Here is a 26,017-nt window from a genome sequence, read left to right as displayed (position 1 = left end):
ATTTGAGTTAATAGGTATGCCGTACTATTAAAAGGGATGCAAGTTTAGGTGGTCTGAGGAAGATAGAGTGCTCAAGCATAATAATTAAATCAAAAGAGAGACACTCTAGCACTTCACGAGCACAAAGAATAATTTTCTGTGACTGTCGGTGTCGGAAGTCCCGACGTAAGCCGGAACTCCCGATAGTCGAAAGTCATGACTCTTGCCGGAAGTGCTGACTCCCAGTCACTGCCTATGCGGTGACTGTGGACGTCGGAAGTCCCGACGTGAGTCGGAACTCCCGACAGTCGGAAGTCCCGACCCAAGCCGGAAGTCCCGGCATCGATGGTTCTACTGACCTGCTGGCTGTGCACGTCGGAAGTCCCGACGTTTGTCGGAAGTTCCGACCGTCGGAAGTCCCGACGTTCGTCGGAAGTCCCGACATTAGCTGTCTCGAGTGGACTTTGACCTCGCATGAACAGTGTTTTCTTCATACGTCGGAAGTCCCGAGATCTGCGTCGGAACTCCCGACGTAGATCTGAACGGTTAGATTTTGCCTTGGAGTATATATACCCGTCTCCTCCATTCTAACCGTTGCCCACTCATTTCATTGCAACAAACACTCGGCCAAAACAGCCCCCAAGCATTCTAGGCTCACCACTCTTCTCTCCTTTGCCTCCAATTTCAATTCCTAAAGGGTTTGAGTGATTGGAGAGTGGATTGAGTGAGAAAAACACTTTGAGCAAGCTTGAGCACTTGATTTCTTCGTCAAGCCGGTTTGATTTGCATTTGTTACTCTTGGGGATTTTCCCCTAGCCGGCTAGGCGTCGCCCAAGAGCTTCCATCTTGTGGAAAAGCCTTGGGAAGTTTGTATTACCCTTGTTTTCTAGTGAAGAAACTCAAGTGACCTTTGTGGTATCCTTGAGTGAGGCAAGGAGGTGGAAGAGACTCCGACCAAAGTGGTCACCTCAACAACGAGGACGTAGGAGCTCCTTTGTGGGGCTGCCGAACCTCGGGATAAATTCTTGTCTCCCGCGTGCTTGTTGTTGTTGTGATTTGCTCGAAATTACTTGTATTTGGTTGTCTCCCTCTCTCTAGCTATTTCTTAGGGTTTGGGACTCGATCTACGGAGTGGTGGCTTATCAACGTCAAGAGAGTGACCCAACACCTTACCTTACCACTAGGAAGTGGGTTTGTAAGTTATCGGCATCACAAAGTTCATTTTAGCACTTGTAGTTCATTTCCCGTAGGGGTCGGAAGTGCTGACAGTTTGCGTTGGAAGTTCTGACCCAAACTGCCAGGACTTCTAACACGTCGGAAGTTCTGACCCAAACGTCGGGACTTCTGACACGTCGGAAGTTCTGACCCAAACTGTCAGAACTTCCGACATTAACTGACTAGTGCATTTTGATTCAACTCTTTGGTTGCCGTTGTTTGGCTCCCTAGGTTTATCTAGTATCTTTTATATACTTTGTGGCTAACTTGTGAGGGGTTGTATTACTTTGATTTGGAGTTTCCATTGTGGAAACTCCTATTACTAATCGTTTCCACTTTTAAAGGTGTTGATTTTTCAGAAACGCCTATTCACCCCCCTCTAGGCGACATCCTAGATCCTTTCAATTGGTATCAGAGCGAGGTTCTCACCTAAAGCTTCACCGCCGTGAGAAAAGGATGTCGACGCCTATCGAGTTGGAGCCGATGCTTCTCCAAAATGATGGTTCAAACTTTCTACCTTGGTCAATTCATGTACTCAATGCTTTTAGAAAGATTAGTCCTCTTGTTGAGCATATTGTGTTTGTAAGCATACCTCTTCCTATAGTTGATTGGAGCAACTATAAGAATTTATCAAAAGAGGAAGAAATATGCGCGCAACTCAATGCTCAAGCTATTAATATCATTTTGAGTACATTGAGTACAGAGGTTCAAGATGAGGCAATATTCAATGGACAACCACCTCCGGAGAGTGCTCATCTCATTTGGACCAAACTCGTTGAGTTATATGGAAAATCCAAATGCGATGATGCACTTGAGGTCGAGTCAATGGAAAATATGTCCATTATGTCTTCATGCAGCGAAGAAGCCTCACAAGATCTCAAGAGCGCCGAGCCAGAGCAAGAGGTGCAAGCCGAGGTGACTGCGATGTCTACTAGCGCATGTCGGACGTGTCCGGTATCCCTACCAGACACGTTCGGTATGGCCGAGGCAGTCGGACAGCAGATAGTCTGTGATGATGAGGCTCAAGCCTGGTGGTGGCCAAGTGATGAGTCAACCTCAATATCTCATGATACTCATCACTTGTGTCTCATGGCTAAGAAAAGCAAGAAGAAGGCTAGCAAGAAAGATCAAGCCAAGGAGATAGCACGAGTAGATGATCAAGAAGAGAGTGATATTGAAATTGAAGATAGCTACACTCTTGATCATCTAAGCAACAAAGACAAGCTCATTCTCATGAAGCTAGTTGAGAAGAATGATGAGCTAGAGGAAGAGAATGAGAAACAAGAGCAATCTCTTTAAAATCAAGAAAAGTTTCTCATCTCCAAATTGCAAGAGCTAAAGGGCATAAATGAGAGGTATGAAAAATTATCAATTGAGCATGCTTTAGTTACTAACTCCTCTTCTAGTGTTTCACAACTAGAGAAGGAAAACTTTGAGCTCAAGGCAAAATTAGATGAACTCTCAAGCAAATATAATGTGCTACAAGCAAACTATGTTCATCTCAAGTGCTCTCATGAAGAATTAGTAGAATCAAGCATCATGCTTGAGGTGGCTCATGAGGTTGTGATTACAATGGTAAAATCATCTCAACCTCCTACTCACACACTCACTTGTACACAATCTCAATTGAATATTTCTTGTGCTAATGAGTGTGCTTCTCAAGCAAGCCAATCTTCGATTGAGCAAAAATTTATAGAAAACATAGAGCTCAAAGAAGAGGTGAAAAGATTAAAGAAAGATGTGATTCGATTGAAGGGTAAGGAGAAAGCACAACCTTCTCAAGATAACCGTGATAACATGGTGAAGAAGCTTGAGAAGGGTTCAAACCTTGCTTCCTCCAAAGCCCAACAAAAGAATCACATCTCAAGCAAGACCAACACAACCAAGAGCAAGAAACATGGAAAAAGGATGTGCTATGGTTGTGGATTGTATGGACATGAGTGGGCTACGTGTCCACATAAGAATTGGGCCGACAAGGTTGAAGCCGCCACTCAAAAGGCTTCAATCAAGGAGGCCAAGCAAGTGAAGAGTGATGGACAAAGCGCTTGTCTCATGAGCAAGAAATTGGGGCATCCTACTAAGAAATGCCCAATATATCAAGAGTCAAGAAAGGTAGCCCAAGTTGCAATAAGAAGATGCTATAGATGCAATGAGATGGGCCACAAGGTTGATAGATGTCCATACAAGCAAAACAAGCATAAAGCAAACAAAGGTCGCATATGCTATGCTTGTAAAAGAAAGGGGCATCTAAGCTATGATTGCCCAAATGGTAACATCCCTAAACCGAACACATTTGTTTATGATAATATGCTTAGGAAGACCACAAAAGGAGTTAGCACTAGCAAGGTGATATGTTCACCACAAACTAGTACTAAGGCCATTTGGGTGCCTAAGCACTTGTTGACTAACCCAAAAGGACCCAACAAGAGTTGGGTACCAAAATGTGCTTAGGTTGATAATGTAGGTACTTGGTGGTGAGATGAAAGCTTCGGGGTGGTTGAGCAAGTAAATTGAAAATATTCACTCAATCTATCAATCAATTCTTATCATAATCTCATATATGGTTGACCCGAAGATAAATCAATGACCATATCGTTTACTTCATCTCTACCATTGGTAACAAGTACCTAAAGACCTTATAGGATAGCCACTTTGTGTTTAGTGCTCAATGGCTCACAAATAAGCATATTTGTGAAATAATTAGAAGTGACTAATTAGTTTTATTTAATCATTATCATATTTACCATGTGATGCTTTTAATGGCTCTCTAGTAGAGCAATGCATTTGTTCAAATGCAGGCATACAAGAAGTACTAGAGCTAAAATGAAGAATCACAAGCAGTGCTTCAATTGTTTCTGTCCTGCGCCTACCAGACATGTCTGGTATGGCCAGGGTAGAAAGGAAAAGTGTTTATGTTCTTCACATGTCGGACGTGTCCGGTATGTCTACCGGACGTGTCTAGTATGGTAGGAACCAGAGCACTAATTGGGATGCAATTGAGGTTTGATCCATATGATTTCATATATCCTTAATTTGCTCAGAAGCTTGTGATCTATCAAACCTAAGTGGGTTGTGAGTATGTCTCAACGAAATTTAAATATGGCAAATTACTTTGTGTTGGTCAAAATAGAAAATTGACTCCCAAATTCTTAAAAGAATAAAGTGCCTGTTGAAAGTCATTCAAATTACTTATGGTACTTATTTAGGGGGAGCTCAGTTTCTATTTTGCACCATTGTGGACTAACAAATTTATCTAGTATTATTTGTAGTCCTTTGGATGAAAATTGATTTCATATATGGTATGATTATTTGACAAGTGAGGTCAACATGATGTTGTCATGCCATGTATTATCTCAGTGGTGATATTGTGGACTAACAAATTTATCCAGTATTATTTGTAGTCTTTTGGATGAAAATTGATTTCATATATAGTATGATTATTTGACAAGTGAGGTCAACATGATGTTGTCATGCCATGTATTATCTCAGTGGTGATATTGTGGGCTCAAGACAAAGGTATGTATTTACATACATGCATTGTAAGTGCATCTAAGGCCCTTTATATGCTAGTGTGTGCATTTGTGTGATATAGGATAGATGTTTTTCAAAATCCCTAACTAGCATGTGTAGGTGGTGTGGTTTTTGAAAAACATGTGGTTTTTGGGTCTTTGTGACCTAGTCATGTCATATTGTGATTATTGCTACCCTTGGTTGATTATTTGCCTAATCACATGTGACATGGTTCTCTCAAGTCCATAAAAATCCCTATGTCCGTCTAAATTCTCTCTCAAGTTTTTGAAAATCATAAATTTGCCAAATATTCGTAAAAGAGAAAATCAATTCTTGGCTAATTCATGTCCCCTAAGTGAGAATCCTAAGCCTATTTCAATTGATGCAAATATTATGCCTAGGAAGGTTTGTTATTGTACCTTATTGGTTAGTATTGCAAAAATTCCGCTATTCATACTAAGGCTATGCCTAAGTATGTTGCATCTAACATGAGAGGACCCAAACTAGTTTGGGTACCATCGAAAAGTGGATGATCATTTGTAGGTACCATGGCATTGGAGATTTGATTCAATGAAATTATTATTGTTCATCTTATGTTGAGTCAAGTATTAAAACCTAGTGTAATTCTATCCCAATGCCAAGTCAAAATTGAGTGAAGTCCATATGCTATCAACATACAAGTGTCATATTCAAGTTGTGGGAATTTATTGATATATTTGAATGCCTGCAAATAAGTGGAGTTGTAGCTTGCAAAGATGATCATAAGCTATCAAGGTATATCTCTTGTTGATCAAAGTTTATTTGGGTGCATATGAGTTAATTGAATTGGATATATATATGCATATGTTGCTTGCTATGAGATGTTTGAATGGATTAAATGCTTAAGTAATCAAGTTTGAAGTTAGTTTGATTGGATATGTTCATAAGATTTCTTCTAGTAAGTGGTTTGAATGGACATATGTCTTGTGAGAGTATTCAAATAAGTTGATTTCAAGTTTGGTTCAATTTGGAGAAAAATAGCTCAATTATTGAAATCTGTCCAATATTGAAAATCTGAGCTAGCAGTGATCATTGACATGTTTGAGCAACCAAATCTATTTGTATTGGCTTGAAACTTGGTCTGCATGCTCTACACTTATGGTATTAGTTGCTGTGCAAATTTCATGAGATTTGGATAAGTGATACTTTGGATTTGGAGTAGATCTTGTCAGCTATAGTGCAGCAGTTTTCAGCATGTAGCAGTGTGGAAAGATATGAAATCTGGTAGCAATATAGAAGTCAAAAGAAGCTAAAATTTTTACAGCTACTAGAAGGCTTAGTGTGTCACATCTTCACCAAATTTTGTGGTTTTTGGATATGTACTTTGGGAGATATGATTTATTCTTTGAAGAGTACAGAATCTGCCAGGAAAGTAACAATTATTGGATTGATCAAAAGTCACTTAGATTCAAAGGTCCTCAAATTAGAATCATATCTATAAGTGATTGAGGTACCTATGTTTTGGTTTTGGTTTGAGATAGAAGCATGACAAATGATGAGTACAAGACAATTTATTTGAAGAGTGTATCTGGTACACATTTGGTACTCAAGCTAGAGATCAAGACCAAGATAAAGATGAAGATGGAGTTTAAGTTCTAGTGATAATTGGAGATCTTTTGATAGAAAGAAAAGGACTTAAACAAGTAGAAAGAAAAGGACTTAAAGAAGGATTCAAAGTTATTCATCAAATTAAGTCCAACAATACGGATCAATCAAATAAAATCTTTCAAGTGGATCAAGTGGTTTCCTTTCAAGTTATTTCAAGTAAGTATCAAGGATGATTCTTTGGACAAAGGTCACTTCGCTCTAGGCTTGGATGGCTAAAATTGAAGTGGTAATCTAAAGGGACATTTGAGGTACTTGGTTGAAGAAAATCAAGAAATTGGTCTAGAAAGCAAGCAACACTCAAAAGAGAATAAGTCATGAAATTTTAAGTGGTATCATGAAATTTCAAGTGGTATTACAAGTGGTGCATCTTTTAGTTCTCTCAAGCAAGCAATGATCAAAGAAGAAGCAAGCCAACCACAACAAGAAGAGTGCACTTGATCATTAGTGATTCTCAATTCATATGGGTGAAGAATAGGAATTCAAAGAATTGGTATCTATTGGTCTTCACGAAGCTTATAATTGGACTTCATGGTGCTATTGGAGAAATGAATTGAAATCTATATGACTATCTTCCTCTCCAATATAGCAAAGGTATCATTGTATTGTGCATGATCATTTTTCATCCCTTACTAGTATGCGGTTAGTGCATATAGTAAATGCTTATAGGATCATGCATTACAAATGAAAATTTTTAGATTCATAGACTACCACTATTGCTTGAATGATTATATAATCTAGTGGTTAGTGTATGAGTTGGTTCATGAGCTAGTAAACCCATGTACTTGATCTTTTTTGAATTGCAAACAAGTGACAAGTACAACCTCTTTAAGATGACAAAGGGGGAGAGTTTAATACAAAGGGAGAGATTAGTACAAAGTTTGAACCTTAAGCATTCTTTGTGCTTTGTATGACAGCTTGTAGCCCCTTTGTCCTTAGTATGTCATTGTTGGACCTTTGTGGTGATAGATGACAAAGGGGGAGAGAGACTGATTAAAGCTTCAGGATAGTCTCATTTGCTTATCTTTGTACCTGAAGATATGTACTGCAGGCTGTCGTTTCTTGTTTTTGAGCTTCATTGATGTTTCTTGGATTTGAGATAGATTGTATCATGTGAGAGATGAGACTCACTTATGCTTTATCTATGTATCTCTTGAGATATGATCTTTTTTTTATATATCGGTGGTTTCTGGACTTGAGAAAATGTGTAATGAGTGCTATGTGTGAATTACATGTGTTATATTTATTTTCATAAGGACTATGCATGCTAGAATGAAAATATTTGATGTGATGCCTTTATATTTATTCTTGTGTGATATATCTTGTCATATGCATCATGGTTTAACTTTGTCACACACATGCACCCCATGGATGCAATGATTTAGGGGGAGTCTCCTATATGTTTTAGTATGTGCAATTGACATTTGAGGTCATTTTGTGAATTCTAATCATAAGCACATATTAAGGGGGAGCCTCTCATAAATCATTGAACCCAAAAGTTTAAATGTTTATATCATTTTGTAAGCTTTAATCAAGTTGTCATCAATCACCAAAAAGGGGGAGATTGAAAGTGCATCTAGCCCTTTAGTGGGTTTTGGATGATTGAATGACAACATGATTAAAGAACTAACATGCTTGCTAAGTGTTAGACAGGAAATTGATTTTCTCTCAGATACTTGATGAAATTGTATAAAGCCAAAATAATGTATTGTTGTATAAATAATCTAGTTCAAGCATAAGACAACAATGCATATGGAATTCTTGCAAAGGCTTATTTATTGTGGGATTTCAATGATCTATGTGAAAGCAAGCACGATAAGAGTTAATTAATGAGACATGAGGGATTGCATATGGAATGGTCTCATATTTGAAGCTTGCTAAATTAAAATGAAAAAGATGACAATACATGAATGGATGATTCAACACAAGATGTGACCTGATGGCTTGAGATGGTGAAGATAGCAAGGAAAGGCTTTGAGGTACTAAGCAAGGGTGAAGGGCAAGCGACGGCTTGGTGGCCGAAGAACCTAGCTAGGGTGAAGAAGGAAGTACTTGCATTTAGTTGAGGTACTAATCAAGCTATGATGGCCACGTTTTTGTGGAGGATCAAATCACTATTGGAGTGGTTGATGGAAGTGACTTGATGCATTTGGAGTTATTCATATTTGATGAATGGAATCAAGTCACGTGCTCAAGATGGCTATGCTCAAGTGACAAGATCAATATTGACATGTTGGCACCCTCACTTGATGAAGATTGGAATACACGGCTTCGGTTCAAAAAGATCAACTCAAAAGGTTTAAATCCGTTATACTTTTAAATTTGAGTTAATAGGTATGCCGTACTATTAAGAGGGATGCAAGTTTAGGTGGTCTGAGGAAGATAGAGTGCTCAAGCATAATAATTAAATCAAAAGAGAGACACTCTAGCACTTCACGAGCACAAAGAATAATTTTCTGTGACTGTCGGTGTCAGAAGTCCCGACGTAAGCCGGAACTCCCGACAGTCGGAAGTCATGACTCTTGCTGGAAGTGCTGACTCCCAGTCACTGCCTGTGCGGTGACTGTGGACGTCGGAAGTCCCGACGTGAGTCGGAACTCCCGACAGTCGGAAGTCCTGACCCAAGCCGGAAGTTCCGGCATCGATGGTTCTACTGACCTGCTGGCTGTGCACGTCGGAAGTCCCGACGTTTGTCGGAAGTTCCGACCGTCGAAAGTCCCGACGTTCGTCGGAAGTCCCGACGTTAGCTGTCTCGAGTGGACTTTGACCTCGCATGAACAGTGTTTTCTTCATACGTCGGAAGTCCCGAGATCTGCGTCGGAACTCCCGACGTAGATCTGAACGGTTAGATTTTGCCTTGGAGTATATATACCCGTCTCCTCCATTCTAACCATTGCCCACTCATTTCATTGCAACAAACACTTGGCCAAAACAGCCCCCAAGCATTCTAGGCTCACCACTCTTCTCTCCTTTGCCTCCAATTTCAATTCCTAAAGGGTTTGAGTGATTGGAGAGTGGATTGAGTGAGAAAAACACTTTGAGCAAGCTTGAGCACTTGATTTCTTCGTCAAGCCGGTTTGATTTGCATTTGTTACTCTTGGGGATTTTCCCCTAGCCGGCTAGGCGTCGCCCAAGAGCTTCCATCTTGTGGAAGAGCCTTGGGAAGTTTGTATTACCCTTGTTTTCTAGTGAAGAAACTCAAGTGACCTTTGTGGTATCCTTGAGTGAGGCAAGGAGGTGGAAGAGACTCCGACCAAAGTGGTCACCTCAACAACGAGGACGTAGGAGCTCCTTTGTGGGGCTGCCGAACCTCGGGATAAATTCTTGTCTCCCGCGTGCTTGTTGTTGTTGTGATTTGCTCGAAATTACTTGTATTTGGTTGTCTCCCTCTTTCTAGCTATTTCTTAGGGTTTGGGACTCGATCTACGGAGTGGTGGCTTATCAACGTCAAGAGAGTGACCCAACACCTTACCTTACCACTAGGAAGTGGGTTTGTAAGTTATCGGCATCACAAAGTTCATTTTAGCACTTGTAGTTCATTTCCCGTAGGGGTCGGAAGTGCTGACAGTTTGCGTTGGAAGTTCTGACCCAAACTGTCAGGACTTCTAACACGTCGGAAGTTCTGACCCAAACGTCGGGACTTCTGACACGTCGGAAGTTCTGACCCAAACTGTCAGAACTTCCGACATTAACTGACTAGTGCATTTTGATTCAACTCTTTGGTTGCCGTTGTTTGGCTCCCTAGGTTTATCTAGTATCTTTTATATACTTTGTGGCTAACTTGTGAGGGGTTGTATTACTTTGATTTGGAGTTTCCATTGTGGAAACTCCTATTACTAATCGTTTCCGCTTTTAAAGGTGTTGATTTTTCAGAAACGCCTATTCACCCCCCTCTAGGCGACATCCTAGATCCTTTCAGAAGGTGATCGGTTGATCAAGTAACAGGCAGTGTTAACAGCCTCAGTTCAAAAACACCTGTTCATACGAGCATTGGAAAACATGCAACAAGCCCTCGAGATGATGGTTCGGTTCATGCACTCAGCCACACCATTATGCTAAGGTGTGTACGGGATGGTGTGGTGCCTGACAATGCCTTCTTCCCTGCAGTAATCATTAAAAGCATCCGAACAGAATTCAGCGTCATTGTCAGTACGAAGCAATTTTACCTTCTTTTCAGTTTATCTTTCTATCATAACTTTTCACTCTTTAAAGATAGCAAAAGTATCATCTTTATTTTTCAGAAAGTAAGACCACACTTTTCTAGAGTAATCATCAATAATGGTAAGCATGTAACGAGCACCACCATAAGAGGGCTTATGAGACAGCCCCACAAATCAGCATGTATATAATTAAGCGTACCTTTGGTGGTATAAACAGATGCATTGAATTTTACCCTCTTGTGCTTATCAAAAACATAGTGCTCACAGAACTTCATCTTACCCACAGTGCAGCTATCCAGCATGTCTCTCTTGATCAATTCTGCCATACCAAGTTCACTCATATGCCTAAGACGCATATGCTAGAGATTAGTTTTACTTGGTTTATCATTAGAAACATTAGCAACAGTGATAGAACCATGTAAAGTACTTCCTCTAAGAACATATAACTTTGTAGAATCCATATCACCTATCATATGAATGAGAGAGCCTTTTGATACCTTACACACTCCACCTGAACCGGAGTGTCTGTACCCCTCGGCATCAAGTGTGCTGAGGAAGATGAGATTTCTGGCCATCTCTGATATGTGTCTCACATCTTTTAGTGTACGTATCATACCATCATGCATCTTGATCTAAATGGAGCCAATGCCCACGATCTTACGTGGGTTGTTATCTCCCATACGCACGACATCTCCACTCTACACAGACTTATAAGAACTGAACCAATCTCTATTAGAGCATATATGAAACGAGCATGCAGAATCAAGTATCCATTCATCATGACCAGCAACACAACCAGCAAAAACAATCAGAACATCTCCTAAATCAAAATTATCAACATCAGAGACAACAGAGGCCTTACCATCACCATCGGATTTATTTTTTGGTTTATACGTACCATTTCTTTTTTCCTTATTCTATAGCTTCCAATAATCCTCAATGCACATGAGTATCTTTCTTACAATACCTACATAACTTATCCCTGCCTCTGGACTTTAAATGGCCTTTACCGTTCTTGCTCTTGTCTCGATTATTGTTGTTGTTGTTGTAGGTTTTCTGCTCGAGCCTGCCTCTAACCTGCAACACTTCGCCCTTGAAGGATGACATATCAGACTGAACCATACCTTTCATCTTTTCCCTTGTCTGTAGGGCCTCATATACTTCCGCAAGCGTTAGTTCATCATGGCTTAATAGTATGGTATCTCGGAAATTTTTAAACGAAGTAGGCAGTGAGCATAACAGTAGAAGAGCTAAATCTTCATCATCATATTTTACCTCAATCGACACTAGGTCAGCAACGATCTCCTTAAAGATCGATAAGTGGTTCACCGAACCACCTTCTTGCAGCTTGTGCGTGAACAACTTTATCTTTACATGCATCTTATTGGTTAGATCCTTGGACATGCAGATCGATTCCAGCTTGAGCCAAAGTTCTGCGGTAGTTTTCTCCTGCAGCACTTCTTGCAAAATATCATTATATAGATGAAGTTGAATCAGAGATAGAGCCTTACGATCCTTCCGCTTCTCTTCAGCGGTCCATGACTTCTGTCCTTTTCCTTCGAAATCGTCCAGCGCCTCATCAAGATTCGAAGATTGTGTCAGAATCGCCCGCATCTTGACTTGCCACAGTGCAAATCTTATCTTGTAATCCAGCAGCGGTAGATCAAACTTCATCGATGCCATCGCGAAACTCTAAGGTCAAACCAAGCTCTGATACCACTTGTTATACACGATAGGCAATATAAACGATAAAGAACAGTAGATCAAGCACAGGGACACAAGATTTTAATGTTGAAAACCCTCCCAAGGTGGAAGGGAAAAACCACGGACATCAGCCAACAAATTTTCACTATATCGGGTGAGGTTACAAACGTTGGAGATTTACAACTTGGGAATACCCTAACCTGGGGGCCTTTCCGTATAGAAGTCTAGGATGCATCTTTTCTATGAGGAAGGTGGTCCGTATATATAGGGAGGAAAAACCCCACACCCTCGGCTATTAGCAATATGAAACTAATAGATGGTGTAGTCCCTCTTAACGTTAATGGACCGCTTTGTTTCGGCCCAAGCTTGAATTTGGATCATAGCTCAACATCAAGCCCCCGACAGCCAGCCCCCAACGCACTGTGCGCCACGTCCGCCAACCACTGGCTCGTCGTGCCCCGTTCCCTGGTGCCCGTGCTGCGCCACCATCACTACCCCACGCCCGTGACTCTTCGAATAGCATGAAACACTTAAATACAACATATATCTAAAATAAATGAACCATCTGAAAAACATACTTGCAACATGTGTGAAAACACATGCAACATCCACATAGAAAACTTGTAACTTATAACATGAAAACACTTGCTGCAACGAAAAACTAAATGAAACATTTAATGAAACATGTAGAACATACTATTGCAACATATGTGTAAAATATATGCAACATCCAGATCAAAACGCTTGCAATATATGTTTGGAATAGATGAAACATTTTGAACAAACTCTTGCACATGTCTCTGGAACATTTGCAACATGTGCAACATCCCCCGATCAACTTTTTGCAACATCCATATGAAATAACTGCAACATACCTCTGAAGCGTTAGAAACACTTGAAACATATATTTATAACACAGGAAAGGGGAGCACATGTGCCGGTTAATTCCGACCGTCGAGGTGGGAACCGGTGGTGAGTGACGGCGCGCAAGCACCACTAGCATCTAGCACCAGCGGCGCGCGCAAGCACCACCGCCACCAGCACCAGGCTTAGGTCGGCCGAGCGAGCACCACCAGCACTAGCGCGCATGACGAGAGGGGGCGAGAGGGGCGCGCGATGGGGCGCGAGCGAGCGACAGCGGATGGGGTGCACAGCAGCAGCGAGGGGAGTGCGTGTCCACGTCCATGACAAGGAGGCACTGCAAGGCGCTGCGACAAGGGAGAAGAAAGTGGAAAGGATAAGGATAAGGACGTGTGACTTTTTTAATAAATTCACGAGCAAAACGAACGGTACGATAAAAGCGTAAGCAATGAGGCGGTGGGACTGCAGGAGCAACGATTTGCTCACGTCCAACGTAAGACGTGTATCGTTACTTTTTTTTTCTGTCCGTCCTCATGTTTCTCGTGGTCGCGGAGGGTACAGCTAATGAAAGAAAGAAAGAAAAAAAAAACTCCCTCTCTGACGGAAGACAGGCTTTGTTGCATGCTGGAACGGAAGTCCAAAGCCTCAAGGAACGTGTTGCATGTGTGCGACGGCGATGCGGTCCAAATTTGATCGACATGACCCACAGGTCTTCTTTGTTTTTTTTTTCTTCATTTAGGCCCCGTTTAGATGCGAAATTTTTTAACTTTTGGCTACTGTAGCACTTTTGTTTGTATTTGACAAAAATTATCTAATTATGGACTATTTAGGCTTAAAAGATTCGTCTCGCCAATTACGGACAAACTGTGCAATTAATTATTCTTTTTACCTATATTTAATGCTCCATGCATATGTCATAAGATTTGATGTGACGGAAAATCTTGAAAATTTTTGGATTTTGAGTGGGATCTAAACACGGCCTTACTTTGCTGTTAGTCTGTCAGCTGGTGCCGTTTGCATGGCATGTATATGTGCGTGATAGTGAAATTTGGTAACCCCATTTAGGGTCTGTTCGTTTAACCTAGAACCAAGAGGATTGAGAGAGACTGAATCCTCTATAAATCAAAATCTTCCTCGGCCCTCTCCAATCCCTTTGATTCTAATAACAATTAAACCAGGCCAATTAAACCAGGCCTTACAGTTGCAAGTCATAAATCCCTATCCAACACAAGAATTCCCAAAGAAGACAGAGGCCTCAAAAATTCTTTTTTTTTTCTGGAGATAGGTTAGCTGCCCGTCCATGTGTTACTCCTTTTATTATATTTTATAAGACATGATTTAAGGTGGCATGATCTTCCAACATACGTTTTAACTATTTATTATTTTATTTCTAATTTTTTATATTTATAAATTTATGATAGTTGAATAGTATATTTAATTACAAATCTAACATTATCAAGTTTTTTTTAGAAAATGGAATATATTAATATTTCAGCTTCTGCATCGACCGATGCATATAGTTGTTGCTTATAACAACACAAGCACTGCAATCCACGCAATCTCAAACACAAAGTTTTGATCTAAAGAAAAAAATAAAGAAGTTTCCAAACTCGACATCTAGAGAGCAATTCTATTACTAAATCTCAACAGTATCAAGTTTGTATTATATGTAATAATTAAAAATTGTAGCCAAGTTATTGGTCAAAGATTTTATTTAGTCGACTGGTGGGAGTCGATCTTGCTTCTAATCCCAAAAGAGAAGAGGCGCGGTTTCATCAGAATGGTAATCTATACCACGTGCCTGCACAGCCATTCGAGTGGCCGAGCGCACCAATATAGAAGGGCTTTTGCAACTGGGCACTATTAGATCACGTTTCTAGCCAGGGATTCACCGCACTCTAGAAGCTGTAACACTTTGGCGTTTTGGGGGCATTGGTTTGGCCTTAGAACCACTCAGTACATAAACTTTCTTTCAACTTAATGAATGGGCAGAGCTCCTGCCGTTTTCTTTCAAAAAAAAAAAGATTTTATTTAAAGTTTAAATCTTTAATATATGTGTGTGTGCCTTGTAATAAAAGAAAATAGAGGGAGTAAAATAGAGAAGGAGGTCTCAACAAACTTGATTCGAAAGCTGGGATCGGTCAGTTAGCGCCCAAGCATCCATTTTTACATATACTTTCACAATGTACTGTTGATCTAGCATCGCTGAAGGCAATAAGAGAGCAATATGCAGCCTGCTCGTTTCGTCGTAAACGATCGTGGATTATTTAATGCTGGTTGGTTTGGTGTGAGAGAAAAATACTGTTCCAGCTTATAATCCACGATCGTATACGAGCAAGCGAACAGGAAGAATTCGTGACCTTCACCTAGGAGAATTTGTGTACGTTGAGAGTACATGCCCAAAATTTCCTGTTGAACAGATACCAACCGTTGCCTTCTAAAAGAAAAACTCGAAGAATCTTTGCAACTGATGCTCAATGCTCAACGAAACGAAAATTGTATCTCCTCTAGCGTTCTTCCCTTCGTCTCCGGCACCCAAAGGACGACAAAAACGAGGGTGAAGGCGCTCACAACCATGTACGAGAGGAAAGTGCCTGCCCAAAAAAAATGCATCAGCTTCCATGGTTCATAATCCTATCCTAGTTAGAGTTGAAACAAAAAAAAGGTGTGGTGTGGACCTCCAACACTCCAGGTGAGCATCAAGTTCGTCGTCATTGTTATGGCAAAGGATGTCAGCCAGTTGGCCAGTGTCGCGATGCTTCCGCCGAAACTCTTGATGCTAACTGGGAGGATCTGAAAAACACAAAGTTTGAATTATACATTCAGATATCTCTTACAGTACGTGCCTAAGCTGTAGCTTCAGACTCTTGCTTCTTGCTTATGCAAATAGTTCTCTTCGGTAAGATGCAACCAAGTAGTGTACCTCAGACATCATGAGCCACGGAATGGCACCCATACCAAACGAGAAGGTAATGACAAAAGCCTGAACATAGTTGCACGACTCATTATTTTGGCACAGATTCTGCAGTGGTATCCAATTTTTTCAGAAGAAACATAACTGAGACATACCACGATAGCAACCAAGGAGATCATAGTTAAGATGTAGTACGAGTTAGAATCCTGTGAAATGCTATCCTAGAAAAAACGAAGCTTAAAAAGGATTAGAGGAAAATTCAGTAGATATTGTACAAAATCTGCATAGTCATGCGTTACCAATATAGTTTACTATTGCAAGGACAGTTAGTGTCAGTAAAATAATTATTATCTTCTCACTGGAATCCTAGCTAAAGAAACATGAACATACCTTGAGAAAAAATACAACAGAAACGGCAAGAAGGCATAGAGTCATGCCAGAGGTAGAAATCTGTCATTTGAAGTCAGTGTTAATTCAGAATTACAGGAAGCATGCAGGCTAGTTATTTCACAGGGAAGAGAAAGTTACAATGAGAAGCATGCGTCGTCCAGCTCTATCTAACAACCATGTCGTAACTCCAGTAGCAAGGACCTGACAAAAATGCAGTGACCAGCTTAATATAAATTACAGATAAATTGTATCAGGTTATAAACTCATCCTAGCTACGCGCACCTGGATAGCTCCAAGTGAACAGGTGGCCAAGTCGCTGTTTGTAACACCTGAAGATTTTGGATGTTAATTTGGAACAAAAGTATACTATATTATCGTTGTTGTAAAGCATGGTAAAGGAGCTCAAACTAATACATAGTGCCTATGTATTCAAATAATACATAGGGTCTATCAGACGTGGAAATGATCTAAATTTACAAATGCCATATTTTAGTGATGAAAGGGAATGATAAACTATATTACAAGGTAGCCCATTTTATAATCTTTCTTGATCCTACTATGATCTAGGAAGATATTCAGTTTGTGCATTCTAGCGGTTTGAAAATCAGTAGTCTATTATTCTATTCCTTCATCTGGAAAGCATACTGCCAAACAAACAATGGTATTAGAGGTTGCTTCATTATTGGTTATCAGTAGTCATTATCATTTCAATTAAATTTGCAAGGTATCCAAACTATCATGCCTAAAACTTATTAAACCAACTACTATGACCTAAAAAAGTACAGAAAAGATAAAGACTGCAGCTTACCTGCAGCTTTGAAGATGCTACTTGCATAAAACAGTACACCGTTGATTCCACTTAGATTTTGCAGTACAAGTAGGCCAATTCCTAGCTGCCAAGTTAATAAATAATCACAATTAGAAACTATAGCTGTTGATTTGGTATGGATTAAGCTGACGAAGTTAAGGAAGTTACAAGTAGTGGCATGCGGTATTTCTTTTGGTTTAATTCTTGAAAACTGATTGTAGTCCTCTTACTTGATGATGTCACAGCCCTCTGCAAAAGGATCAAATCTAAAGATGATTCTGTTGATTCCATAAGAACGTGGTACATAGATCCATGTGTCTAATTTAAATAAAATCTTCACAGATAAACTGGAAATAGATCATATATACTGCATTTAGTCACTCCAGAGAATAATAGAGGTGCTTTGCCTTTATATCATTCACTTCTGTCGTGATGTCAGTCTCAAACCCCCTCAGTACTTGTAGGGACGTCTCGCAATCTTCCATCAAATTCATCTTTGCCTAGAGATAAGAGCAAGATAAATGGTCGCTAAGATTTCAGTTTGATGCAACAGATCATAATTCAGATCCAGTTTATGCATATATATACCAGCCATCTGGGAGATTCTGGAATGAAGAATAGTCCAGGAATCAACACTGTGCAGGGCAAGGCTCCTGTAATTGGCAACCCAGACATTTAGATAAGAAATAATGACACACTTACTAGTCCGCATTTAATATCTTCCTAGATAGTATATTTCTAAGTTTAGTCATATTGGGGAAAGCCATTTGCAGTTAGTGATCTTGTGAGCTGAAACATCAGTGGTTAAGTATAAACTGTAAGCAACAAGAAGAAAAGAAAATTCAGTAATACATAAGTAGTAAGCAAAATTACCGATCACTGCTAGAAGTCTCCAAGGAACAAACATGCCGAGCAAATAGGCCAAGAATATGCCAAAGGTCACGGACAACTGTAGGATGAACAATTGCACAATGAATCAAATATAAATAAACCAAGTACTATTTTTTAACAAAAAGATAAGATAGTTATGAGGAAGCACACCTGGTTCACAGAACCAAGAGCTCCTCTCATGTTCTGAGGAGATATCTCTGCTATGTATACAGGTACCTGGTAACAAATTATCAAGAAATAGTATTGTAATTAGTCCAAACCTCCAAGGTTCTTTTGGCAACAAACAAATTATACATTGGTCATGGTTCACTCTGTCTCCATTTTTTACCCCTAAATGTCCCCAAAATATTGGAATCTCACTCGATATTTTGATCTCTCACTTTTCCAAGCAGCAACTGCACCAGTTTCTTAAGTTTTGAAAGTACAAATATCTTCTGTACAAGAAATAAGCAGGCAACAAATCTTGTTTTACGAACCGTATAGGATATGATGCCGACACCAAACCCTTCGAGCAATCGTCCCATATACAGAAATGAGGCATCCTGTAAAACAGAAATCGACAGATGGCAGGCATCAATCTTATGTTTTCAGAAGCAGCAATGGGTGAAAATAAACTCAGGGAACATGTACTTGTTGAGTACTTTTGCAAAGGAGATCGCAAGCCAACCGATGATATTTGGGATTGCAGCAATCATCAACGACTGCAACCATTTAGCAAAACCGTCAGACTAAAATAGTACAGCTCTAGTGCAATTAACTACGACTGAAATGCCGTGATATGTTGAACACCAGACTGAACTTCTATGTACAAAATATCCACACCATTTCTTGGACACACTAAAACTGCATGATTAATACAGAATATCAACAACAAAGGAAAGTAGGAAACAGACGAACATGAAGAAACCGTGCCAAATCCCAATTTGGTTAACTGCACAAAAAGAACAGAGTCCACAGGCATTAATCCTTACAAAATTATTGACTATTTTCAAAATTCCACCTGCTTTTATTTTCTGAAGAAAAAGTCCTCCCACCTATTTTTTTTGAAAATACCGTATCCTATTTATATTTGGGTTCTTTATCACAGAAAAAGGATATCTTTTCTTGTTGGTTAGTCTAAAGTCTAAACGCAGCCTCCTCTCTGTCGATAAAGAAGTGATGTTGACCCTCCTTCGTCGTCAGCTTACAAGTAACAAACTGATCTTAAAATGGAAGGACAGCTAATAACTACCAAGAAAGAAAGGGGGGTCGAATTTCTCACCCCTTTACGGCCAATGTGCTCGGCCATCTGCCCGCTGGCGATCGCCCCGACCATGGCGCCGACGTTGGACAGCGAGCCGAACGCCGAGAACTGCAGCACGCGCGGGCGCGGTCAGTACGTATTATTCTCAGGCACGATTCTTCAAAAGAAAAAAGAAACAAATCTCAGAGACGTGGGTTAGTTTGTTACCTCGGAGATGGAGAGGTTGAGGTCCCGAACCATGGCGTCCTGAGTCGGGGAGGAGAAGCCGCTGGTGAAGCCGAACTGGATGGGCCCGAGCGCGACGATGAGCGTGCAGAGGAAGGCGGAGACGTGGGACTCGCGCAGGACGGCCATGGAGGAGGCCCCGGGGGCGACGCTGGACTGCCGCGAGCTCATCCGGTACCAGCTGCCCGTGTGGAGCAGCGGCTTCCGCAGCCCGCCGTCGTGGTCGCTGCCGCTCTCCTCGCCGGCGCCGCCTCTGTTGCTGCCGCCACCCATGGTGTCGCTTCGCTCGCTCGCCGGCCGGGCACCGCCTCTCGCCGCAAGCTTTGATTTTTCTTCTTCTTCTTCTTGCCCGCTGGCCTGAAGGAGGACGAGGAGGAAGAAGAGCAGCGGACAACGATCGATGCGAAGTCGAACCGTCGCCCCGTTGAAATGGGCAAGGTAGGACAGAGGAGTGACCGAACCGAGGGAGTGGGGTTGTCTTGTCCGAATTGTGAGGGACCCACCGGTCAGGCACCTAGTCAGATGAGCTCGCCGACTAGCCCCTTTTTCGTTGTCCTATTTCTCGTCATCTATAGGAGACTAGGAGTACGAATGTACTTAGGTACAGGAAAAAAATGGCGACAACATATTTCTGCTATACTATCTTTTGTAGCCATTTTTTCTATGGTGATCCATATCACTAAGCTTACATTTATTTGTATCCAAGCGGCGAGGTCGTCATATAACATTTCTGCAGATCATATCCTAATAAATGAATGAAATAAAATGCAGTTGTTGAACGGATAAGAAGGCAGAAAGATTGGTGATCATGCCACGCTGAGCTCGAAGAGCATAAATTCTTTCCCCTGCAACAAGTGGTAGTACTACGAATGAAGGTCTTGCTTGCAGAACAAAAGCCCGCCGGTGCCGGGAGGCATTGACCGACAGATACGGGCGATGGGCAGGTGCTGCATTGCAATTGCATGCACTAGATTACAGAACCGCTCGCCCAGATCCTGTTAGAATATAGGCAGGCAAGTACATTTCTTACTATACCATATGTCCATATGCATGCAGGCACGTTGGTGCCAGCCCATGGGAGCTGTCGCCGAGCGCCGGATCGGCCGGAGCTGCATGCGTGCGGCGTGCCCTCCGCCACGGCGCCAAGTCATGCTCATGCTCTGACACATGGGACATGGGAGCAAAAGCATCTCTCCCTGCTTCGATCGATCTGGCTATGGTCGCCGTGCAGCATAGAGTAAAGGAACCTGTCGTCGATGCCATGGCTACTACTTGATGAAAGCGCCAAGGGGCATGTGAGCGAGGACGGCGCGAGGCGAGACTATTCGTGCCTCTTTGGGCGTGGCGTGGCATGGCAGATCTCCCGCTCCAAGAGGCAAGAGCTCATATGGTTGATGGAGATGCGCTCCGCCGCTCGTCGTCGTCATCTCTCGTCTCCGTGTTTGGTAATTAACCCTGGTGCACGCTGGGCGTTCATTGGTGCTCTGCGATCGCGCACGTGATCGCGAGATTGGTGGGCTATTTAATTAATCGGATGGTGTTTTGTTTCCATCATCTTCCACTTCCACTAGCTTCAATCGCCTCTAGTACCAACGTCTGGGAAAATAATTCGAGACGCCGTGATCACGACATTAGCATGGATTATTAATTTATGTTAAATAAATCCAGAAAAAAATATAACTCCCTCTGACGTCAGGTGCCACGACTAGCGCCGAACGTACAGAACGTATTGTCTGTCTGACGCAGCTCTCGCACCCGCGCCCGACGCACGCAACTCCCTATGCCCCGCGCCAAATCCTCCTCCGGAGGCAGTGTCCGTCAGAACGGTGCTCTGCGACTGCACCCGCCGCCCGCCCGCATCGCACCTACGCCTGCCCGCATCGCGTGCCAGCGTTTGGAACCGCACCCATGTGCCCGCATGTGAAACATGGCGGCGCCCCTGCAGCAATACCGGGCCTGCCGCGCCCATCCGCGCCCGCACGTGAACCACGGCGGCAGCACCAGGCGGTTGCGGCAGGCAACTATCCACCAGCCTCCAACGCACATCGCAACATGTGCAACACCCAATCTACTTTTGAAACATAAACATAAAATATTTGCAACATACAATTGAAACGGATGAAACATTTGAAATATATTCTTGAAACATGCGTGTATAGCCATAGTAACATATGGAACATCCAGATCCACTTTTACAACATAAAGACTGAAACCTTTAAAACACATGAAAATAAACACTTGAAACATACGTGTGTAGCCATAGCAAACATATGCAACATTCAGATGAAAACACCTAAACATGCGTCTGAAACACTTTGAACGTAGGCTTGAAACATGCGTACATTGTCATTGCAACATATGAAACATCCTAGATATACTTTTGCAATATCCAGATGAAACACTTATACATAAGTGCGACAGTCATAACCTAATTGGTAGGCAACTCCGGTAGCCAGCAAGCTTGGGGCAGGGGGGACGTCGAGAGCAACGGTCCAGCGTACATCCCAGACGTAGCGCGCAGGCCTAAACCTCTGCCTCTCCTTCTGTGACGAGCGAGGTGGATGGGGGCATGGTGCGGGCGCAGAGCACCAGATGTGCCCGGCGCGGCGGCATAGAGGAAGGCGGGCAGGAGCGCGGCGGAGTGTGGTTGCAGAGCGTAGTCCCAGACTCGTGTCGTTGCGGCGATATCTTTTTTAAGAAATTATGGTGCCTCAAAGAGAGTAAATATAGGAGCGGATAAAAAAGCCTCGTGGACAGCCCACCAATGGAGCCATCCGGAACGTCCTAGATAGAGCATCCCCCGATTATTCCCATGGAAAAAGCCTTTTTTTTTTACCCATTTAACTTTTTTACCTGATCGGTATAACTACCTTTAGCTGGTTGCCGCTGCCGGCTGTTGCTGTTTTCCTTTAGGTATTGTATATCTGCGTTTTGTGGCAACTTCACTACTGCAGCCTGCAGCGCTGTTTTTTTTTTTGTTTTGTTTTTGCACCCTAAGCGATCTGGGGTGGCAATCTAATGGCATCACGTCAGCCACGAAAGGGCTAAATTAGACCTCTTTGATAGTTTAGGGAGGTAAATTGGACCAAAATACTTTTAATATTTTTTCTTGAAAAAATTATGCAACTAAAAATCATAATGTTTGGTTTAATCTTAGATAATTCATAGAAATATTATTTTACCTAAAAAAATTATGAAACTAGTTTTATACTTTTTTCTAAAATCATGCTCTATCTAATAGTGCCAAAATTAAAAACTATTCTACCATTCTATGGACTTAGGTTTGTTTTTTTTTTTTTGCTAGAAGAGATCTCGTATATGTTATAGTTAGTCTACGTCGATGACCGTGATTGTGAAAAAGTTCAGAACTTCGGATGACTTTGATGACGACACAAGTATCATATAATGATGTAACAACATCATATTTGTTCCTGCTTAGGCCCGGATTAGCACAAGTATAGGTAGAAACACGTCCCTAGGAAGATGCACAAATGGAGGACAAGTGCATCAAAATGAGCTAGTCTAACCAAGAGCATTTGCTAGCGAAAGTAGTCCATGTCACTTAGCCTTCAACTTAGTTTGGTTAGTCAACAATAGCTAATATAATAGATAACGAGATCATCTGCTAGCAAATAAACACAAAAGGAGTCTATAGAACATTTAAACAATTTCAATATAGGCACTAGAAGATAGAACATGGTTTTTAAAAAAATACAAAAATTATTTGGTAATTTTCTAAGCTCAAATGGATCTTCTATGAGTTATTTAAGATTAGAATATATTTTAGGATTCTTATTGCATATAAAGTTTCTAGAAAAAAATCTTAGATAATTTTCCAAAGAAAATATTTATAGTCATATTTATCCCTTAAAGTATCAACAAAGTTCGATCTACCCCTAATAACATGGTAAAACCACTATCCAAAATCGTTTAGAATGCAAAATCAAACTGTATTAAAAGCCGGTTTTGTAAATGTGAGGAAAATCGGATTATTGCCAAAATTAATGGAGTTGAAGAACATTTTCCTACTCTCAAGTGATTGAGTTTCCACGGCCCAGATTGTGTCGCGATTATCATGTCTCCACGACCCAACAAATTTAGCTGGGCCGAAACGCGTCGTCCTCAACCAAACTTGAGTGAGATGGGCCAGCCCGTAGCGGGCTGCTGTTCATCTGTCGGTACAGTGTCCCACCTTCACTCCTTTGACCACCAACTCCGGCGGCGCCGTATGTCGCAGCCGCACGCCACCCAGAAATACCTACATGGGGCGGACGGCGCGCTCCCGGCCTCCGGCCACCGAGCCGCCTCTGGCGGTCACCGGCCTTCGCTCCACCAAAATCTCCTTCCGCTCCCGTAAGATCGTCATCCGCGAAAACGAAACCTTGGGCCACGACCGCCCTGGCACCACCGGCTCCGGCGCCTCCAGTGCTGCCCGCGCTGTCCACCCCGGGAGTGCTCGCGGCGGCTCTGCGCCACCTCCAAACTGCGGACCCCCTCCTCGCCGCGGTCATTGCCTCCACTGAGGCCCCCACCTTTGCCGCCACCCCCTCCCTCCCCGCGTTCCACTCCCTCGCGCGCTCCATCCTCTACCAGCAGCTCGCGACCTCCGCTGCAGACGCCATCTACGCTCGCTTCATCGCGCTCCTCCCCTCTGCTTCGGCGGCGGTCACACCCGTAGCCGCTGACGCGGTCACACCTGCCGCCGTCCTCGCCCTCGCCGCCGCCGACCTGCGTACCATCCACGTCTCCGGCCGCAAGGCATCCTACCTCCACGACCTCGCGGCCAGATTCGCGGCCGGGGAGCTGTCCGACTCCGCCGTCGCCGCGATGGATGAGGCTGCGCTCCTCGCGGAGCTCACCAAGGTCAGAGGCGTCGGCGAGTGGACTGTCCACATGTTCATGATCTTCTCGCTGCACCGCCCCGACGTGCTGCCGTGCGGCGACCTCGGCGTGCGCAAGGGCGTGCAGGAGCTGTACAAGCTCAAGGCACTCCCCAATCCGGAGGAGATGGCAGCATTGTGCGACCGGTGGAGGCCGTACCGGTCAGTCGGCGCGTGGTACATGTGGCGCCTCATGGAGAGCAAGGGCGCTGCAGCCAAGAAGAAGAATAAGGGTAATGCGAGCTCTTAGCTAGGTATGTACATGTATGTGATGGTCTTATGTATTAGTTCTCCCAAAACTGTTAAATTTAGATGATTCTGGGGTAGGTGATGGTGTGCCAGATTTATGACACTGTCTATGTTCACATCAGGGTCCTTGCAGAGCTACAACTGAAGTTGATTAGTTCCAGTGTCAAATGCTATTATGTTGTAAGCTTGTGATTTTATTAGATATTCATAATTGATGCAACTATATGTGGAGCATAAGTTAATCGTTTCCTATCCTGATTATTAGAAGAAGGATGATTTTGTGGTTGGAAATGATAGTTTCTTCCTTTCAAGTATGTCGTTCCATATCATTATTCAGTCATGACACTGGATTGTACATCTTAGAGCATAGATGTGAAATAGTTGGAATAAAGTTTTTGTCCGGACCAATCTTTGTTGCTGCTTTTGATTCTACTGTTACACAATCTCGATTCTACTTTATGCATAGAGGATTCTTTAACAGTGACTTATGGTGGCTCAAACATACGTGATTCTAGCATTTGGTTCTTTGCGTTGTTCGTGAGCACAATCTAATGACCTCTCTTTTTGAGCCCGATGCTAAAAAACAGTGGCCAGCTAAAGCAAAATTTGGTGGCAACAAAATGCTACAAGGCAATATTTTTTTAGTTTCCATAAATACATGAGTTTACATCCTCCATAGCTTAGTTCAAGGGGACAACGAATACATGCGGTTTATGAATGTACACTAGATCCTACTGTTAGATTGATCTCCACCAGTTGGCCCAACGACCAATTGGGTCCTTAATCCGCACCCTAATTAGGGGCGCCCAGCCGTTCTCCTGGCTGATGGCCCCCCGTCACGCAGCGCTATAAAGAGGAAGGTGGGGGCCGGGGCGCAAGGTACGAGGTTCACTGCAGCCGTCAGCGCCCCACCGAGGTTCCTAACCCTAGTCCGATCTAGAGGGCGCGCTGTGAGCAACGGAAAGCTCCACCGCCTTCACCGTCGCCACTAGACCGCGCCTGCACTGCTACCACTTTCGACACCCTAGCGGGCGCGTTAAGCTACCTCTACTCCGACACTCGAGGCCACGTCGTTGCGGCGCCATGGCCGCCGCGACGCTGCTTGGTGAGGTACATCAGCAAGTTCTTTTGTCTAAGTTGAGTTTTGCCCACTGATCTACGCCTAGATGATCCTACAAAGCCTATCACCTACAACCACAGGTAGACATAAACTTGCTCATAACCTATACTATATACATGTACACACTGTTTCATCATTTTATTCTCCAACCAGAGCTAGATTCCTTTGCTTCCTTCTAGAACCTAGGTCCATCTTAGATTTGTAGAGCTTTGTTTTCTGCCTCC

General features: G+C 42.6%; 1 protein-coding gene and 1 pseudogene across 2 annotated transcripts; one reads left to right on the top strand and one right to left on the bottom strand.

Annotated features, from left to right (window-relative positions):
- Positions 1-15,218: 15,218 nt before the first annotated feature.
- On the bottom strand, positions 15,219-19,974 carry LOC136514078 (sugar transporter ERD6-like 4). Of its 2 annotated transcripts, XM_066508064.1 has the most exons (17): positions 19,527-19,974; positions 19,338-19,427; positions 18,718-18,777; positions 18,553-18,618; positions 18,227-18,292; positions 18,059-18,134; positions 17,774-17,838; positions 17,593-17,685; positions 17,354-17,434; positions 17,186-17,270; positions 16,660-16,706; positions 16,516-16,578; positions 16,378-16,437; positions 16,143-16,208; positions 15,997-16,056; positions 15,752-15,866; positions 15,219-15,667 (listed from the first exon to the last, which is right to left on the bottom strand). In XM_066508064.1, the coding sequence occupies exons 1-17, from the start codon at positions 19,815-19,817 to the stop codon at positions 15,555-15,557; spliced, it is 1,497 nt and encodes a 498-aa protein (XP_066364161.1). In that variant the 5' UTR covers positions 19,818-19,974; the 3' UTR covers positions 15,219-15,554. The 2 variants fall into 2 exon arrangements, with proteins under 2 accessions (XP_066364161.1, XP_066364162.1); XM_066508065.1 differs by lacking the exon at positions 18,718-18,777.
- Positions 19,975-23,578: 3,604 nt separating this feature from the next.
- LOC136514080 (alkylbase DNA glycosidase-like protein mag2) lies at positions 23,579-25,044 on the top strand (annotated as a pseudogene).
- The last annotated feature ends 973 nt before the right edge of the window (positions 25,045-26,017 follow it).

Source organism: Miscanthus floridulus, chromosome 16 (genome assembly GCF_019320115.1).
Source record: "Miscanthus floridulus cultivar M001 chromosome 16, ASM1932011v1, whole genome shotgun sequence".
NCBI lineage: Eukaryota > Viridiplantae > Streptophyta > Magnoliopsida > Poales > Poaceae > Miscanthus > Miscanthus floridulus.
Note: the sequence above shows the minus strand (reverse complement) of the source record. Positions and strands in the feature narration are given on the sequence as shown.

Bases quoted from the DNA above. Each gene is read 5' to 3' on its own strand.
- LOC136514078 (XM_066508064.1), bottom strand. From the start codon at position 19,817: ATGGGTGGCGGCAGCAACAGAGGCGGCGCCGGCGAGGAGAGCGGCAGC. The intron at 16,438-16,515 runs GTAACTTTCTCT...TTCAAATGACAG, and splicing joins GACGACGCATGCTTCTCATT to ATTTCTACCTCTGGCATGAC. The intron at 15,668-15,751 runs GTCCACACCACA...TTTTTTGGGCAG, and splicing joins GCTCACCTGGAGTGTTGGAG to GCACTTTCCTCTCGTACATG.